This window comes from Haplochromis burtoni, unplaced genomic scaffold, assembly GCF_018398535.1.
Source record: "Haplochromis burtoni strain Fernald_Lab_line unplaced genomic scaffold, NCSU_Asbu1 Contig_20, whole genome shotgun sequence".
NCBI classification, from domain to species: Eukaryota; Metazoa; Chordata; class Actinopteri; order Cichliformes; family Cichlidae; genus Haplochromis; species Haplochromis burtoni.
In genome coordinates, this window is record NW_024582381.1 from 549,237 (window position 1) to 570,183 (window position 20,947).

General features: G+C 39.5%; 1 protein-coding gene across 1 annotated transcript; it reads right to left on the reverse strand.

The window, feature by feature from the left end:
- Positions 1 to 749: 749 nt before the first annotated feature.
- stk17b (serine/threonine kinase 17b (apoptosis-inducing)) lies at positions 750 to 18,120 on the reverse strand. Its single transcript, XM_005939812.3, has 7 exons — positions 17,576 to 18,120; positions 10,619 to 10,831; positions 6,934 to 7,072; positions 5,684 to 5,810; positions 5,305 to 5,353; positions 4,052 to 4,231; positions 750 to 3,670 (listed from the first exon to the last, which is right to left on the reverse strand). Exons 1-7 carry the CDS (start codon positions 17,695 to 17,697, stop codon positions 3,451 to 3,453), a joined length of 1,050 nt encoding a protein of 349 aa, XP_005939874.1. The 5' UTR covers positions 17,698 to 18,120; the 3' UTR covers positions 750 to 3,450.
- Between the last annotated feature and the right edge of the window lie 2,827 nt (positions 18,121 to 20,947).

Here is a 20,947-nt window from a genome sequence, read left to right on the forward strand (position 1 = left end):
ATCAGCATCCACTGTTGTTGGGGTGCGTGCGTGCGTGTTTGACAAAAATATGTAAAAACATAACATATCAGGACCCCTTTAGAGCAGTGTTTCCCAACCGGTGTGCTGTGGACGATTATCTGGTTCTACCCGATTAGTATTCTAAGTCAGCGGTCCCAAACCTTTTTTGCGCCACGGACCGGTTTATGCCCACAATATTTTCACGGATCGGCCTTTAAGGCGTCACGGATAAATACAACAAAAGAAAACTAGTACCTGCTCTGATTAAATGGGTTGACAATTCCTAGTAAAACAGAAGGAGAAATTAGTCACGCTGTAAGACTGTGCAGTGCAAAATAGCAATAGATAAATATTTGAAAAGGAAAAAGTCAATCTGAGATGAGTCCTGGAGAAAGTTCTGACCCAGATGAAGGCCCTAGCATGACTAGTGGTCAGAAGAAAGCAAAAAAGGTATACTGGGGACAAACTGAGCCAATTCCGCTATACCTGGTGGGCGGGGAAAAATTATCAACATGCTTTTTGTGACATTTGTTTGTTGGTGTGCGGTGTGATTTTTTCTAATGTGAAATATGTACTGTGGCTCCAAAAGGTTGGGAAACACTGCTGAGAGTTACTGAGCTACTGGTTTCCAGTCTGTGCCTGCTCACTGGTACACACTGACACAGTATGACCCAGTGTTGGCCCAGCTCTGCAGGGCCAACAGGGGGCAGCGTGGAGCTGGAAAAACATCAAAGCACAGACACCATTTATTTTCTAGTCTTTAATGAGCTTTTCCAGTTTGCTTTGTGATGCCTAACATTAGCCTGAAGCTAATCAGAATACAAATTATTTTTTAGTTATTTCAGATGCAATCAGAACGCTCATACTTTAAAAAACCCAAAACATAAAAAGCAGAATAAAGGTAGATCTGATTTATTTGTGCTTGTGGCAGGTTTCATTCTGACATACAGTAATCCTTCAGTCTCAAGACAACAAAGAGGAACGCTGAGTGACATCAGCGGCACTGACACAAAGAGCGCTCGCACACTCAGAGGCCGCCGAGTGACGCGAGAACAACAGCAGCTGTACAAAAACAACACGACTGTTACAGCAAGAGTCTGACGGAGACAATGGTCCAATGGAGCGTCGGCACCAAAGTGACGTCAGACCCACCTGTTCTGCAGATTCAACCAACTCCAAACCTTTTATTCTCAGAGCAGATGGATTCAAGCTTATTTCCGTTTACAGCAGTCTGCTCTTTTACAGTGTGGCGTTCCAGTTATAAAGGACGACAGCACGGCCCAGCCTCCTCACCCACACACACAGATACAAAGGCCTTTGTGCTGACAGCAACAACAAACACACGCAGTGTGGTCCCGTTCGGGTTTGGCACCTAAAAATAAAACCAGAGGAATGTTTTCTCTGGAGGTTGAGAGCTGCCACTGTCTGAGGTCAGGATTTGTTGCTGGTGGCACCTCGGCTCCTCTGTGAAATAGTCATCCCTACTTTCTCATCACCTCTCCACAACTTAAAGCAACCATCAGGAAATACTTCTTCCCACACTCACTCTTCCTGTTTAATCACCTCTTTCCTCTCTAAAAACCATCTGACACCTCTCTGTTTCCCCACATTGACTTCACTTTCCTGAACCACCTCAATGACTAATCCTTCCTTTCATCATCACCTGAATCTCTGCTTATAAGACACGTGAGCGCATTATTTACATAAAAAATAGAAGTCCAGCACATAAATATTACAATAATTATAATAATAATAATAATAATAATCAGCTTGTGAGAATAACATTAAGAATAGAAAACAAAGAGTGAGCAGCAGCCCTGAGATGAAATCTTGAGGCACCCGGACCTGCGGAGGACTGCAGGAGGTCTAAGTGTAGGCTCTGCACACACTAAGTGCTAAAGTTTCTCCTCTAAGAGGAACTCGCAGCTCAGGGAGGAAATCATTTGAGTAAGTGCGGGCGCGGCCCACTCGGCTGATTCACCCCTTTATACTTACTTTTACTGCAGCACACTTCCAGCCAGAAATTTCATAATAACCTAAATGCAGATTAACACTGAAAGGTGCATATTTAAATTTTTTTTTTTTTTAAAGAGCTTTCTATAAGACCCTGAGCTACGTTTAAACCCTCAGTATGAAGCATATGTTGAGAAAATCCAAGTCTGACATCAGGTTTAAAGGCAATCATGCAGCAAACTCTTTCACGAGTGGATACAGGTACCAAAACTATTTTTAGATAATGTTACTCTGACCTGTCCCTTTTTAATATCCTAGAGTCAAAATTTTCCCTCTAATCATGTAGAAGTTGACTTCAGAAGCTTCTTTGGGCTGTGGGAGTGTAGAAATAGTGGGTTTTATTAACCGATACTCAATTTTGGCTCAGAAGACTGACTATAAGATATCCATGCTGATAAAGGCTTCATTGCATATTTTCTGTTTTTTTATGGTTAAATTGCCTCATGTTATGGTTAAAAACAAAAATGAGACACAGGAGCTCTGGAGGGATGCTTTAGTTTACTATTTAACTTCCTCGCGGTAAGAATGCTGAAAACCTGGAAGTCTTTGAAACTGAACCTTGATGGTTAAAAATCTGTTTAATAATATTAATAGGCTGGAAAATGAAAAAAATTAAGTTGGTAAGTGAGTTCTGAGGGGAAAAAAACTCCACTAATTTTGTTGCTTGTATCCATTTCTGAAGGATTTATCTGCAGCACTATTAAGGAATGTTTGTCCTAAATATGGTCCACATCTGGCACCGATTCCACCTTACACAAGGCAGATGTCAAAGGAGCATCACCCTAACTCCACCATGTCTCCCAGGCCACACCTGGCCCATAAAGCAGCTGCTATAACTAGCCAAAAGCAGGCCTAATCAGGCACGAATGTGGCCGCTATCTGACTTTGATGCGACAGAGAAGTTACCCTGACGCGGGCAGCAGCGGGTTTTATCTACAGATAGAAACCTGAAACACTATAATGCTGCTGCCTCTTTTAAACATGCAAAGAACAACATGATCTCACTTCCTCATAGCAGAGGCGCTAATCTCCATATCACACATTTCAGCTGAAGCACAAGTGCAACTGAAAGCAGCTCCAGGTGAGTCAACTTCCCACAGTTAAGGCAAAGAATTCAGAAGCACCAGAAATGTTGCATAGATTCCCCTGGAAGTCCTCCGGAGCAGCCTTCATCAGCACAGAGTGGGTTTAAGACAGGAAATTAAATACTTGAGGTTAAACACACCGCATTAACTGAGACGTACTGTACAGTATGAACAGCGACACATCAGAGTTTAGCCGGTTATCTTTGGTTGGTTTGAGTAGATCAGTATAAACAGAACGGTGAATGGTGGCCGGCACGCTGCTGGTTTCCAGGAGACTTAAAACAATTTAAAAGCTCAGAGGAAGAAGTGATCACCGCTGCATCTTCATCTCCCTCTTATCATTTTTGTAGCTTCAAAAGTCAGCATCCTCCTCGAAGCGAAACCTTTTTGCATGTGAGTGGGATGACTCCAGGAAGTTTTCCTTGTCTTCAAAGTCTTCGTGAGGGGCCGCCCACTTTGTGCCACAGCTCCTGGTACGGAAGGCGGTGGCGGCGGGTTCCGGGCTCATGCAGATTTGCGGCTGCTGCCACAGCCAGGGGTGACTCATACAGTCGACGGCGCTGGGCCGGTCCCTACGGTCAAAACAGAGACAGTCCAACGATTAGACACATTCATGCAAAGAGATCGAGGTGCTGGTGTTTCACTGAACAATCTGATCTTTCCTTCAACCAGATTTCTTCCTTTATAGATTAACACCAGCAGGTTCTTCTTGACATACTAGTTCTGATGAGATCATACTTAGCCCAGCATGCTGCCTGATGAGTGTGAATCCATCACACACCAGTGGAAAAACTTTAAAACAACACATGACGTGACTTGGAAAAACATCCATCACGGTTCTGTTCACAGCTATGTTTTCATTTTCATCTCTCTGTTACATGGAAGTTATGTTAAAACACCCACACTCTTACACTCGCACACAGACTCTCGCACACAGATTGTCGTTTACTCACTCAGGTGCTTTGACCAGCAGCTTGCGGATGAAGTCCACAGCGAGCTCAGACACCCTGGAGAAGGCCTCCCTGCTGTAGTCCACATTGACCTGGGAAACATTCAGATACGTCTCCTGCTTGTCGTCCCCAGCAAACGGAGACTCGCCCGTCACCAGCATGTACGCGATGACGCCCACGCTCCTGAGAAACACACACAGGACATATCAGACATGGAGAGTCTGAAGGCTAAATGACACAAGCAAAATATCTGAAATAATCTTAGAAAAACAAATAAGAAGAACGATGTGTTCTCATCACATTTGCCACAAAAGAAGTGGGAAGCATTACATTAATACCCACACTGCCAAAGATCGCCTTCACTTTCATTTCCAGTTTGTGATGTTTTTCTAATGAAGCTGCATATGTTTTAGATTTATGTTCACAGTGACCAATTCTTTTAAATCAACCCAAGTAAATACTTTACGTTTTAAATTCACTTACAGCTCCACAAATGTGAGGAAATGTGAGGCTGGAATGAGCTTTAAAATTTGTGGCTTGCTTTACATTTTCCAGACTTAACCGTATTTTTATACTTTTTTTTTTCAACCTCACCTATGGCCATTCATACTACACCAAAGTCAAAGTAATAGAGCAGTAATAGATAGACAATAAAATGTCAAAAAGTGTTTTGGTTTTTCACCATCTACTTTGGAAATGTATTATTTTCACAGTGGGTTTATCATAGAAAAAGAAACTCCAAAAAGAAGACATTCTGTCAGTTGACAAAAATGTTGTTTTATAAATGGTAGGACAGTCTGCAAAAGTGCTAACAGAACTTTATCTGTAAATTTAAACATTTATTTCTTACAATTTAAGCTTAAAGCAGCATTCCTTTCCCATGTGGAAAAACTGAGATATATTCCTTAAATTGAACTTCTTTCCTTATTTTAAAATATGTCAGGGATTACACATGTGGTTAAACTTTACTAAATTGTACTCTGACAAAAAGCAGAGTTTCACTGGTCTGGCACACTTGAGATCAAAGTGGGTTGCATGTGGCCCACGATGTAAAATGACTTCCTGTGCTGTGGTCACTGGTCACCACATCGCTGAGAGTCACTTCCAGCACGTACGCAGCTTAAGCTCAGCTTTTATTCTCCTGGTGGTGGAGTTCATGTTACTTTCTCTTCATGCTGGAAGTGGCAAAGTACAAGTGGTGATACCGCTCCTTCCAAAGGGTTAAACCATAGCCCATTTAGTACCGATATACTCACCAAAGGTCACTCGCTGTTGTGATTGGCTCGTAGTTGAGGATCTCTGGAGCTGAATACAAAAAAAAAGAAGAAAAAAAATAAAGAAGTAAAAGCTGTCAGTCAACAGTGAGAAGAGAAAAGATCTCTGTGTAATTTCCCAGATTAATTACTGACTCATGGTTCTTTCTGCATTTATTTATAGGTGTGTCACTCATCCACTCTCACAGGAGCTAGCACAGTAAAATGCACATGTTGGGTAAGAATTGATCAAATGCATGATCTCTTCTTAGTCAACATTGACAATTTACATATAGTTTATTATTGTGAATCTGACTGATGTTTGTCTATAAATATGTGTGAAATGTCCGCTGCCGCCTTTGTTTCATGAGCGTCAGCTTACCCACGTATTCAGGTGTGCCAAGAATCTCTCGGAGCTCTCCGACCGCACCCAGTCTGCGTGCCAGGCCAAAGTCCACGATCTTTATGTCTCCTGGAGGCGACAGGCTGGTCAGGAGGATGTTCTGTGGCTGAGAGAGGCAGAGAGGGAACAAAGTGAAAGCAGGAAGTGCTCGAGGGATAAAACTCATTTCTGATTGCAAAATTCACCTCATGATGAATGTCTCTGCACAGGAAACAGTTATTTAATTAAATAAACGACTCTTATGATATTGCGCCATTCTCTTTAAAACAGTCTGAGAACATTTAGCGCTGTATGTGACTGTCCTGTAATCACAGGGTATTCACAGGTATAAATAAGACTTATTGATTTAACTTGAAATGAAATTTAAGACCAAATCTGCACACATGAAAGCTGAAAATATGCTCGTTTAAAGTAAATGCACTGAGGTCAGCCAGTATAAGTTCTCCTTTTTCTGTTGTGTCAGTTCAGTTTGGCTGTTTGAGAAGTTAATTTGCTGTATCACTGTTTTTTATTACTTTGATCAGGTCTGAGATTAGCCGACGTCTTTTAAAAGGCTCAAATTGCTTGTAAAAAAGAAAAAAGTGAAATGAAACTCACTTTCTACAACATTATCTGTCTTATTCAGGCCACACCAGCTTGGTCCCTCACACTCACCCAAACTGATTTTAGGACAATACAATACTTCTTTTTAAAGGACCTGTGGGTCAAATGACAAGTATTCCTGACAGTGATGACAGTTTTATGTTGACATGTAAAATTCCCACCCTCATGAGTAAAATAGCACATTTAACAAAGGCATTTGCTAAGATTTGGTATTTAGTCAAGATCTTGAATTTTTGAGACAAAAACCCCACACATTTAATCCATTGTTGTGGCCCAGGAGAGTCAGAGGTGTGTGACGATCCTGGTATCAACATGTAGATTTAATTTTGTAGTCCTATACAAAAAACAAAAAAAATCAGCTGAGTCTTAGGGGCTCAGGTGGTGGACACTTGATTTGACCCTGATGTAGCGGCAACAAAACTCTTCACACCCTGCTGTCACTGCAGCAGAAGTCAGTTCCATGCTCTCTACAATCCTGATTCTAGGCTTAACTGCGGCATTAAAAAAGGAATTTAGGATTTTGAGCGCTTAGAGAAGGGAAACACCCGAGTACTTAAGGTTAAGTCTGTGGTGAGTTGAGTAAACGGTTAAAAATAGATTCACTTTGGTTGGATGTGTCTGAATACCTTGAGGTCTAAGTGGACCAAGTTGCTCTGATGGAGGTAGTGGACTCCCTCCAGCGTCTGCCTGATCAGGCGCGTGATCTGGGCCTCGGGCAGCAGCTCGTCGGATACGCAGTGGTCAAATATCTCTCCACCGGCCGCACTGCATGAACAGGAGACAAGAAGGAATGTCTGGTGAAATATGAAACACAGACCAGTTTGATACAGACTGTGTGTGTGTGTTAGAGTTTCCACAGGAGAAAACAAAAATGCATTTATGGATGAAAGGGTGGTGCAGTGGTTTTAGTCTCCAGCCCACAGCCAGAGGGACGCAGGTTTGATCCTGCATGTTGTGGTAAGGTTTTATTGAGAAAGAGAACCTCCTTCCTGCTTAGTCATTGCAAAAAACCCCAAAAAAACCAAAAACACTGCAGGCACACAAATGAAGACTGAAGCGCTAAAATGTACAAGTAGAAAGTTTTACTACACCTCAGATAACTCAAGCTTCTAACTGCCATTTCTGAATTTGAATTTATATCCTTGTTGCTGTAATCGCAAGCAAAATGTCGGTACGAGTTAAGAACAAGCCTAAAGCTGAAGAGAAAACTCTGGTTTGTTTTTCGCAAGTTTCACTGAGTTGACAGTAGTTAGCACTCTGCCAGTAGTAGCTGCATAGACTCCACACATACAAAAGTACGTGACGAGCTTGACTATTGTATGGGCATGCCATGCATCCAGAGGGGGACACACTGAGCATCTGTAAACACTGTAAGTTTTGTATGTAGAGTTTTATGTTCAGCCATGTGTTTACTGCGAGCTTTTAGCTTTTACTACAAATCATATGATTCTTTTTGACTTACCCTGTAGTTCAATCTGCCCGGCAGTATATAAAGTAATGAAAGATTTAAAACTTAAACCTCAATAAAACTTAATTTGCTGAAAAATTGGACCACATTTAAAAGAAAAAAAAGAAGTAAATCAAAATAAGTCCCATGTATTTTTATTTACTTAGTTTTGTAAGTACGTCAAATCTAGGCCTCATTTCTACTTTCTTGTTATTATTATATTTCATTTAATTAAAGTGTTGCACCTAATTTTAGTTTCTAGCTCAGTTAGCTGTAAATAACCATTGCATGTGCAATGGCAGCTGCAGCGTCTTCACACTCAGGTATGAAATAAAGATATATTGATAAAGAATAAGGGAACTGCACGAGACTGAATGAAATAATTCAGGTGAGGAATGCATCTATGATCCAGAACAAGGAATTCTAATGGAAAAGTAAACAGATGAGAGATAAATCAGTAAAAATAGCCGGACGGAGAAAGACTTTCAATAAGAATTCAAAACATGCTAACAAAAGTAGAGGTGGAGAAACTGAGAAAGCAGAAACTAGACAGCAGGATGCGGGTAAAGACATTTCTAAACAGGTGCACTACATAGCAAGTTTTTGCCACGCATGATCGATTACTGCTTCTGTTCTAGAAACTTTGAGTTTGTTTATACTGAGATGCAGGAAATGCTGGGATTTATTTTCCATAAAAACGAGCCAACTTGAATTTCACCTGATTGCCGGCAGATTTCCTCTCTGACTCCTTCCTCCTGCTTCACCTGAAGCAGCTGGTTGATGCTGGGTTTCATTCATACAGTCGATATTAAAGCTCATATTAGAGCACATTAATCTGCATCTTTCTAAGACAGCTGTGACTACACACGCCATTTAACAAAATCAGCCCACAATGACTCTGTGCGGTGTTCTGTAACAGAAACCTACAATTTCCTTGTTATTTGTGGCTGTTACAGAATAGGTTCAATGTAAATCCTGCATGACAAAATAAGAAAGAACTGTGGTACGTCTTTGGCAAAGATAAAAACAATCCTCACAATAGAGGTGGGAATCACCATACATCCCACGATATGATATTATCACAATACTTAACGCACGATACGATATTATTGCAATTTTTTAAAATATTTTGCAATATTCAGATTCTGTACATAAAGGTAAACTTTATCAATATTCATTTTATCTAATATTAAAGCCTCACACTCAGTCTTTCTCTCATTTCAGTCAGTTTTATTGTTGACAAACTGAACGGTTTGTATTACAGTCTAGTCCAACTTACATCCATCTGGTACAATTATAGCTATTCTGAACTATGCAGTTTATGAAAACTATGCAGCCCCTTCAGCAACTGAAGAATTTGAAAGTAAATTAAAACTAAATATAATTTTACATTAAATAAAAAAGTTTTAAACTTAATTAAAATAAAACATGTCTTAAATTAAAAGAAGTAAACTGCCAAAAAACAAGTTAACACATTTGGACAGTGAAGGAATGTCAGGATTCTTGCTCAGAAAAAGGATCAACATGCTCTGAGCACAAAAACCTTTTTTGTAACAAAATATCGATTTCTGCTGTCCCTGTATTGATACATTATTAGCAAACAAAATATCGCGATACTACATAGTATCGATTTTTCCCCCCACCCCTACCTCACAATCTGTTTTATACATTATGACTCATAGATCCAAAACGTTATCACTCTGGTTTGTAGCGGAGCTTTGTCATGCTGGAAAATGCAGATTGTCAACAAATTGCTCCTGGAAGAAGTTGGTCAGTAGTCTTTAAAACATATTATCTAATGTATTAACTGTATCACAGAAAGTCTTTACTTTGAAGGCACAGTGTCTCTGTTTCCAGTTTGCATCACACTTTTCACGACTGCTTAGCAGGGAGTTTCCTATGGAAACAACTACCAACCACAGCAATCGGCAAGCGACTAAAGCAATTTCAGGGGTGTATTTGGTGCAGCACTCAGCAGCTTCCAGACTGCTTGCTGAACAGCTGGGGGAATACAGATTTTTCCCTAGTAACCAGTGGTTGCTACTCAGTCTCTGGGTCGATTGGCACTGAGGCCTAAGAAAGAAACTTGTCCATACTTCTATTATCACTGCATCAAAATGGAGGCTTTGCTATTTATTTAGCCATTGCCATGGCAAATCTGAGTATCAAAGATCCAGGCGGCGATGGATCTATCTGATTTTCAAGCACAATCTCAGGTTGAATACAGACTCAACCTCAGGAGTTTCTACTTTCTCAGTTTAAAGTTGGCTTCGAATACTGCTGAAGTTGCTTTCTGGAACAAGGACCAGGCCATTATTTTCCAGACTGTCTTAGATCAACAAAGTGAGCTGTTTACCATGTTTGCACTTTGGAGGGGATTAAGGTGTCTCCAATGACAATTACAGGTGTGGTTAGAAAAAACAGAGCAGTTCATTTCAACAAGCCCTCATGTATTCTCATATCTAATCTTCCAGTTTCAGTTTTGATTGTACAAAGTGACAAGACAAATGGCGGCACAGACAAAGGACGTGACATTCATTTGAAAAGGGCTTTTAAATAGGAAAGGTTAAGAGGTCAAGACTAAGAGGACGGTGGTTCAGGTCACCTTCAGCTCAAGCTTCCAGCATGTTGCTGTAGCTTTCAACCTATTCCTGATAAACCTGTTATGAAGGATGAGCTGTTTGCTAATTTGGCAGCTCCTTAGGACTTGACAAACAGGACTTCGCCCTTATACAAGCGTTTACAGGATCTCACTGCTGGCTTGGCGTATTTGAGGAAAATAGAAGCACTCAAGTAAAATGTATGAATTAAATAGGATGCAGCATATATAAAATAAAACAGGCAGAAAGTTTGTGTGAACTCACTATTCCAGCACTAAGACAATGTCGTGATCCGTCTCGTAAGCGGCATGCAGGTTGACCACTCGGGGGTTGTTACGTGCCATCTCCAGGACAGCCATCTCATGGATGACCTCTGCCCGGCAGTCGCGACCTCGTCTCCTCTTTTTTAGGAATTTGGCAGCGAACGCTTTTCCTGTGGTTTTCTCCACACACCGCTTCACCACAGCAAACTTGCCCCTGAGAGGAAAAAAAAGCAGGACAAGAATACACAAACTGAAGCTGAGTTTTAATTTATTTTTTTACAGTTATATTGATTAAACAGGAAATGCCTGAGTAAAGCTTTTATAAAGTTTAAGTAAAAACCTCCATAGTCAAAAATCAAAACCAATTGAAAAAACTGCAGTTCCTCTAATACCCACTGGAGGCTTCCATGTTAAAACTTTACAGCAGAAATAAACATGTTTACAGCCTGCTACACAGACAAGTGGCCTCTGTAGTTATTTCTACTCTTTTATGATAACCCTACAGGGTTTGAATTTTGTGGGGTGTGAGGTTGACAGATGGATTAGTGCTGCCCTCGCAGTCATGTAGGCTCTGTATAGGACATTTACCATCCTATGTTTCAACACTCACCATTGGTAATGAACTCTGGGAATGAACAAGGTCATGGATAAAACCGACCCAAAAACATTTTGTCTGTTTCTGGGTTCAGCTGTAGCGATAAGGTGAGATTTTTCTTTCTAATTCTTGCTGTAGTAAAGATGTCAGTAAATGTATTTTTTTTTCGTGGCTAACATATCCAGGACATGAATTACCATGCATTTAGGTCAAGGCCATTATGTTCTGAAATTCTGCTCATGCGAGGTGTAAGTATAACTAAATCCAGCTTTTTAAACCTTATTATGGGGCAATATCAATTTGATTAAACACATTTTGTTAGGTTCCATTGATTAATATTGGAGTTGTAACCATTTATTTAGATTTATTCATCTGGCTCTAAATAACCACCTGGATTTGATTTAGAGTTGTTTCTAGAAGAACTTGGTTAGGATTTTTTTAGTCTTCTCCTTAGCACAAATGCCAGAAACCAATGGGTCAAGTCATGGTTATTACACCATCTTATACATATACATATAAGTGTATATAAACAGGCTTTTTTCCAGGCTACAAATTGGCCTTTGGCATCAACTTAAGAGAAATCTTTACTTTTCTTTCCTTTTATTTTTGTCCATTGCGTAAAAAAATGTTTAAGATATTTTTACAAATTGTCTATCAAAGTGCTGGTGATTTTCCTTTGATGTAAAACGAAAGCTTCTTTGGTTGTTTCCATCATTTTTTTTCTGTGCAGGAAAAACTCTGATAGATGTTGTGGTTTGAGCCATTAATTTAGATGGCTAAATACCTCCAACATGATTCACCGCAAACTTTCCCCAATATAAGTCAAATATAACTAATGATTAATATGTTTCATTTTATGCAGAAAATGCTGATTAGTATGTGGTCCAGCCTTTACAACATAATATCTGTAAGTGACTTTGTGATAAAGGTGTTATACAAATACAGAAATGGCATTAGATAACAGGTTCTGTGTGCGGGAGTGTTATCTAATGCTAGTACATTTCCAACAGCCTACTGCCATGCCTTGTCACCGTGGTAACCATTTGTTTAGGTGTTTAAACTTCATTTTAGAGCTATTTTAATATTTAATACGTATTTTAAACTTTGTTTAAAGTTCATCTTGTTACCAGCTGTGCAGATAACAGCCCTAATTTCAGCTCTCTAGGAAAACCTAACTTTTCTAGGTTACAGACCCAGAAGGAGTTCTTTGAATTGTGCTAAAACATCCTGCACATCATGTGATAGCATATAAGCCTCCACCATGTTAAACCTTCATGTCTTCTTGTACATATTCTTTTCCTGCTTAAAGGAAATTTGCTTTGCTTTGTTAGCAAGGGAGTTCAATTATTTAAGTAGAATAGATATTTATGTATATTAAATGGTCAGAAGTAGTTTGGTTTAGTTTAATAAGCAGGAAAATGAAAAGATTTCTGGTGAAAAGCCGACTCTGAGGCAGGAAAAGTCTCTACAACTCAACTACCTGTTTCTTTTGTTTGGCTGCACCTTGTAAACAACAGTGTTGCTCCTGAAACGGTCATACTAGGGATATTCACTCTCAATGACATCATACAGAGCCAAGGGCAGAAAGACCGGCCTGAAACAGAGTTCAGAGCAGTCCGAAGCCTGAGCTTTCAGCTGACAAGATTACTGACCTCAATATTTGAAACTTTAACCATGTTTAATGCGAACATCCACCAATGGAAGAGGAGATGTAACAGAATAAGCTCCCTCTGAAGACACTTGCCAAAAAGGTGTTTTTTTGGGGGGGTTGGGTTTTTTTTTTTAAGATCAAGATCTTATCTCACGTTACAGTCATTTCAAATACACAGACAAATGATGATTGATGTGTCTTTAATTAATTCCATGAACAGCAACAGCCAACAGAAGCATTTAAGCTTCATTCTGACAAATAAATAAATAAGTAAGGACACACAGTGAAAGGTCCTTGTTTAGGGATTTAGTTATAGCTGGGAAATTACCTTAAATTCAAAAGTAGAGCTACTACAGTTTAAGATGAAAAACACCTTTGTGCCAGCCATGTTCTCATCACTGAGTTTTAACACATTTCACATCAGAACTTCCTGTTTTAACAAATTGCAAACAAAGTGGCGAGCAGAAGTAACCCAAGCCGGTTCTGCTTTCTTAAGTCTGCTTTCCACATGTACTTGTTTCCTTCCTCCTGCAGACTAACACTAGCTACACTTTAATGCTCTGCGTGACACATAATGACTTCAAACACACCTCGGGCTTGTCAGGATATGATCATCAGCTGCCTGCGGTTGCCATGGCTCGTACACAAACACATGATAAAGGTCTCCTTTTATACCAAGGCTTCATATTTTCCCACTGTACAATAAAGTCACCTCCCCTGGTCAGAGGCTGGAGTGTTAAGACTTAGAGTCCAGAGTCCAATCACCATTAACTTAGTGCTTTAGGGTGCTTGACTCGATCTGAGCTATTCAGCCAGCACATGCAAAAAGTTAGGGTCAGTGTATCAGCATGAATACACAGATAAGTGACATCAGCTGTCCTTCAAATGTGTGTTGTTGCAGCTCCTTCTTGAGCTATCTTATTTTATTTTACTGAGCTGTTTTTACTTCATATAATCTAGTTTGTTACGGGCTATGTTTAATATTTTGCTAACCTGGTAATTTTCCAAATTTGGGGATTTTTTTTTTTTTTTTCTATCTGAACAGTCATGCAAGACCTCCTCTTTCATGTGACAAGGTAGCACATTTGCTCAACTCTTCCTGTTTATTAACACTCAATGCTAAAAAAAAAACAAACATTTTCTGTAGAGTAGGTGCAGAAAAGAAGTAAATATAATTTTTTTCTCAGTTTTCATGCTGTATAGTCTTAACCTCTGTAATTTAACCTCTTGCCTCTCTCTACCTGCTTATTAAATGACAACCCTGTTTTATGTTTTAACTATCCAATTATCATTCTTGGTCTCTACTCCTTCATATTAGCACTAATACACTAATAATTAGTCTCCTGGACGAACGAATCACTCTTGGGCCAACAAGGATTTCAGTGTGCATGTTAATATTAGGATTAGGATTTTTTCATAGTGAGTAAACCACACAGTGGCATATTAATGACTAACCTCACGTTGAGAACCAATCATTTCTGATGTTTTCTTGGCTCGGAATTGGTCAGTTTTTGGGGTCTTCTTCCTGCCATGTATGGCATTTGTCTCCACCCATCTGGGTCCCTCAACATGACAATAATTAAATCCTCATCCCAAACCTTTCCTCTGCTAATGTTTATATTCTGTCTCAGTTTATACCTCAAGTTAAAGCAGAACAGGACATTTTAGGTTTATTTTTTAAGGTAACTACAAAGTAAATGTGGTCAGGGGCAATATATACAGTATTTTACTGGAATGCAACTTCACATAAACATAAATAGAAGTTTTTTAAGGTCTTATGTAACAGTCTTTGTGGATTTGTGCATTTCCTTGTTGTGTTGTAGTAAATGTTAAAAACTGTTAAAAACTTAACTGTTATTGTAGGTGTGGTTTCAACAGGAATGCTTTTTGAGCCACAACTCATCTGAAACATGCTGAATTTTTCAAAGTGTGGAAAATTGTCATAGTAAGTGGGACAAGTTTACCCTTATAAAGCCATCAATATTTAACGGTTAAACTACACCCCACCATCACTGGCACAACAGATATATCAGAAGGAAACTGCAGACATGATGTAAGAGTTCTTTTGCACAAACTGTAATTAAAGGCGGAACTTTCTGGAAATCTGCACCTGCCAGTTAAGAGCAGATTAGAGCTATTAAACCTTTCTGCACAGAGGTTAAAATCCAGCCACTGGTTGTGAATATGAATTCCTGCAATAAATCATAAGAATCTTAATAAGGTATGATTACTTGTAAAAGTTGAGAAATACTTCATGCGGTGAAAGTCCTGGGAATTCTTGTTAAGATTGGCTTAGATTATTTTAGCTGTTGCATAGGCCAGTGGTGACAGAGGCCATTACCAGCCTACCAAAGGGCCCTTGTCTAACACCGTTTGATGGCTAAAAGCTTAAATTTTCCTGTTCACTGTCATTTCTTTTGTGGAGATACAGGTTCACTCCACACTGTGAAAATGTCTTAAAAGTTAAATTACTCAGAAAAACTCAAGTGTGACAGATTTAACCCGTTCCATGGTGGTGTGTAAATTTTAAAATACATCTAATGACAGTTGAGTCAGTAAATACAGAATACTGAGATCTATTTGAACATCCCTTAGGCTGTTTAACTGTTTTCCAAATTAAATACTACTTCCTGTAGTCTGGTACAGGAAGGGCATGGGGAAAAGGTTGCAGCCTCTTTTGAACCTTTGTCCTAAACCAGCTGAACGTTTTCAGACTGTTTTTCATTGCAGTTAAAAAGAAAGGGAAATATTTACTGGCGTGTTTTTAGAGATCAAACAGGACTTTTTAGGCCCATGGACTAAAATGAGTGTGATATTTTTACTACTTTAGTTTTTACTCACTGTAACACAACTTCAGGGTTTTTCCTGCTCAAAACACAGCCTTTGGGGGTTGACTACACTGTGTGTTACCTTTTAAAAATAAGTTTATGACTTTACTGTTATTTTTGCCTCTTTGCTGAGCACCAAGTATTTTATATTCACAAAAAACTGAATGACAAGCTTGACACTAAATTTTTCCAAAACTCTGGTATTGTAAGGAGTAATTGTAAGGAGTCCTGAAATGGTCTTAGAAGAGCAGAGGATGCACCAAGTTTCAGATTTTTAATATATAGGTGTATCGTCTTGGTTAATTTCATTCAAAAACATAATGTTTTGACATGAAAATTTTATGTTTATGAACAGCATTTTGTTGCTGTATAAGATTAACCATAATTCATGTAGCAATCACAAATTTCAATAAATAACTTTTTTTTTTTGCTTAAAGTGGGCAAAATATTCGCTGTACGTAGACTGTAAACGAAAACTCCTTTGAAAGCCTGCAACACATTTTACTCACATGCACCTCGAGAGACTAAACAGACTAAAAACCTCTTTTCTCAAGAATACATTAATGATTTGGTACAAAGCTCATGTGTACTTATGTGAAACTGCACAATTAGCCCAGTATTTGGTCATGCACACTTTCGACTAGGTAGAGTGTTGTTTGTGCTCTATAACAGCAATAACTTTGTGTCTTTTAAAGAACATCAGACTTTAAATACCTTCAGATACAAAGTTTTATATTAGTTTTATATTAGTTTTATATTATATTATATAATATATATTAGCTTTATATCAGCCAGGGATATATATCAGCCTAATAGTTTCAAATATCCCTCAAAATCTATATTCTATCTATCTATGCAGGAGTCACTATTTTACAGCCTATCCGTTAGTAGAAAAGTAATCTCATAGCATACTGGATGCACAGATTGAGAGCGCATTTACCTGAGAAAGCATTGTTACAAGCATGCTCTTTATTTTAATCAATATAAATAGATACATAAGCAATACAATGCTCCAAACCTAATATTCCCAGTCAGCCCTTGCATTAAAGGTTATTCCCAGTAAGGACCTTTTTTCTTTTTCTTTCTGGGAAAAGGGTGCTTGATGTGTAGTGATCGTTAGTGAAGAGGTACTGTTTAATCCTAAATTAAGTTTGGTGAATATTCAGTAGGAGGGTTATGTGATCTTTAAAAATGTCAGGTGTCTACTTCTCCTTTTTTGGAAACCAGACTGTGTAAAGTTCACTTATGAAAGACACAAACAAGAAGCAAGTTACATGCATACATGTGCCTTCTTGCTCTGCTTTATCTTCAAAGCAATGACAGTCAAATAAAGAAATGCTTGGAAAAACACTGACGTGCACCTACTAGGAAATGTAAGCACACGCCATGTTTTTAACACTTGATTTCTTAGTTCTTCTTATTTCTACACCACTGAAAATAACACTAATAACAGATGTAGCCGGTAGACTATATATATTGTCCCCGTCTCCAACTGATTCAGCTCCACTGTCACAACAGACATGGGAAATCTTTCACAGCTCCTACAGTGCGACGCATCTGTCCACCAGAGAAACATCCGTCCTATCATCTGACATTTACTTTGGTGATTTTGAGATATTTGACTTTCCCTATATCAGTAGCCGTGTATTTACATGTCTACAGTAAAGCTGATACCTTCTATGGCACTGGACGGTGCGTTCCTGTACCTGTACTTCACAAATGTAGTACTAAATAAATACAACAAAAGACTTATAAGTAGTAACCCTTTCTTAGTAAGTGATAGTAATACAGAAACTGAGTTTCATCTGTAAATATCTGACTGTATAGTGTCAGGTACAGCTCCCAGGTGTCATATACAGCAGGTGCACTCTCTGGCGGACTCACCTGCCCAGCTCCCCGGTGATCTCGTACACACTCTCCAGCGGCTCCGTGCTGATCGGAGTCTGAATCTCGCCGAGCAGTCCGGCGGAGAGTCCGCTACGACTGTCCAGCCGCCTCCGAGACATCTTCCTCTCCTCCTCGGTGCTGCTTCCCGGCTGAAAACGGTGCCAAACGCCGAGCAGAAGTGAGAGAAACGGTGAAAATGAGCTAAACTAACGTTACCACTGCTCGTTTCGCCGTAGTTACATGTTAATGTTAGCTCAGCCGGTCACCGCGCGCCGCTCCAGCTCCCCGGCTAGCTCAACTGTCGCTAAGTTAGCTCGACGGCACTTAAAAAGTGACTTAAACCGATTTTCCTCAGCTCAAGAAAAGCGAAGCTTGGGTCTATAAAGTCCGCACTCATGGGCTGTTAACACAAAACCTTTCCGAGCTGCCGCTGCGGTCGGCTGTTAGTCCGCTCATTGAGTTTGTCCGCACAGTTTGCGATCATTTTCCTTCTCTCATTTTCACATCCCTGTTTGACAACGTCGTCGACGCGTCAGTGCGCATGCGCACTGCTTTTGTGTTCAGTTGAAAGGTTTGAATTTGGACACGGCCGAGATATGGCAGCCTATTCATGTCATTAAAGGAGCGGGTTCGAAGTTCAGAAAACACATAAATGAATAAAATAAATAAATAATGAATCTTAATACTCAAAAGTTGGACTGTCAAAGTCCAACTTATGAGAGTTAATTTAATTTACAATATTTGTGAAATAACAAGCTTAATGTTTGTTTGTTTTTTATTAAAAATATAAGACATATGGTATATATGTGTGATATGATTTTTCAGTTTTACAATAATTTTATTATAATAGCACTTCATCACCTTGACATACTATCTAATAATGGTGACTTATTGTAATTATAGATGGAAAATGCCAATCATGAAATAGAAAATGCATATCTAGGTATATGAACTCAGTTTTCAAGATTTTAAATCTCTTAGCTCGTGTGTCTTTAAAAACACTAAAAAAACTTGTTTCAAAAATACATTTGTAAGATGAAAAGTTTAAATTATATCAATGGAAATTTAGATTTGATATCTCACAAATTTGACAAAATATTCTGCAAAATTATCAGAACTTGTAAGTTTTTAAAATTTATTTATTTTTGCCATTTCATCTAGTGTTTCTCTTTCTCGCACAAGGTTGCTTCCACATAAAACCATCCACTGTGTATGTACAATTTGTACCTTTATTAACAATGATCTAAGCTTAACACAGCCCTCAGCATCTAAACCAAATTTTCATTACTGCATGCATTCAAATCTGATATCTTTAAATATCTGCATCATTATTATATTAATGTAGCTTCACTTATCCTTTTTCCTTTTGTTACTTGGACAGAAACCTCAGGTTTAGTAGAGGAGTGTTTAATCAGGGTGAGGCCTCCTTCATGATATACTTTGGTACCATTAACACAGTTTGTTGTTGACATACAGTGGCTTGCAAACGTATTTGGCCCCCTTGAACTTTCCCACACTTTATCACATTACAGCGACAAACATGGATCAATTTTATTGGAATTCCATGTGAAAGACCAATACAAAGTGGTGTACACGTGAGAAGTGGAACGAAAATCATATATGATTCCAAACATTTTTTACAAATAAATAACTGAAAAGTGGGGTGTGCGTAATTATTCAGCCCCCTTTGGTCTGAGTGCAGTCAGTTGCTCATAGACATTGCCTGATGAGTGCTAATGACTAAATAGAGTGCAGCTGTGTGTAATCTAATGTCAGTACAAATACAGCTGCTCTGTGATGGCCTCAGAGGTTGTCTATGAGAATATTTGGAGCAACAACACCATGAAGTCCAAAGAACACACCAGACAGGTCAGGGATAAAGTTATTGAGAAATTTAAAGCAGGCTTAGGCTACAAATAGATTTCCCAAGCCTCGAACATCCCATAGAGCACTGTTCAAGCGATCATTCAGAAATGGAAGGAGTATGGCACAACTGTAAACCTACCAAGACAAGGCCGTCCACCTAAACTCACAGGCTGAACAAGGAGAGCGCTGATCAGAAATGCAGCCAAGAGGCCCATGGTGACTCTGGACGAGCTGCAGAGATCTACAGCTCAGGTGGGGGAAACTGTCCATAGGACAACTATTAGTCGTGCACTGCACAAAGTTGGCCTTTATGGAAGAGTGGCAAGAAGAAAGCCATTGTTAACAGAAAACCATAAGAAGTCCCGTTTGCAGTTTGCCACAAGCCATGTGGGGGACACAGCAAATATGTGGAAGATGGTGCTCTGGTCAGATGAGACCAAAATTGAACTTTTTGGCCAAAATGCAAAACGCTATGTGTGGCGGAAAACTAACACTGCACATCACTTTGAACACACCATCCCCACTGTCAAATATGGTGGTGGCAGCATCATGCTCTGGGGGTGCTTCTCTTCAGCAGGGACAGGGAAGCTGGTCAGAGTTGATGGGAAGATGGATGGAGCCAAATACAGGGCAATCTTGGAAGAAATGTGTAATAATGTGTATGTGTTAGTCCCCATAGGGAAATAGTTCCTCTGCATTTAACCCATTCACCCAGTGAAGCAGTGGGCAGCCACCAATGCAGCGCCTGGGGAGCAGTGTGTAGGGACGGTACCTTGCTCAGGGGTACCTCAGGGTAGCCGTTCAGTGGAGTTGAACCCCCCTGACCTTCCGATCATGGGGCCACCACTCTACCTACTGAGCTATCCCTGCCTACTAAACCTCTTGGAGTCTGCAAAAGACTTGAGACTGGGGTGGAGGTTCACCTTCCAGCAGGACAACGACCCTGAACATAAAGCCAGGGCAACAATGGAATGGTTTATCACAAAACATAGACAAGGTCTAAATCCAATTGAGAATCTGTGGCAAGATCTGAAAACTGCTGTTCACAAACGCTGTCCATCTAATTTGACTGAGCTGGAGCTGTTTTGCAAAGAACAATAGGCAAGGATTTCAGTGTCTAGATGTGCAAAGCTGGTAGAGACATACCATAAAAGACTGGCAGCTGTAATTGCAGCAAAAGGTGGTTCTAAGAGTATTGACCAAAGGGGGCTGAATAATTACGCACACCCCACTTTTCAATTATTTATTTGTAAAAAAAAAATGTATGATTTTCGTTCCACTTCTCACGTGTACACCACTTTGTGTTGGTCTTTCACATAGAATTCCAATAAAATTGATTCATTTTTGGGGCTGTAATGTGACAAAATGTGGAAAAGTTCAAGGGGGCCAAATACTTTTGCAAGCCACTGTATATTAGATAACTTTAGTAAAAGATCATTCATAAAATTTTTCCATTTGTTCTTTTATTACAATCATTGGAGTGAAATGGACACACACACACAC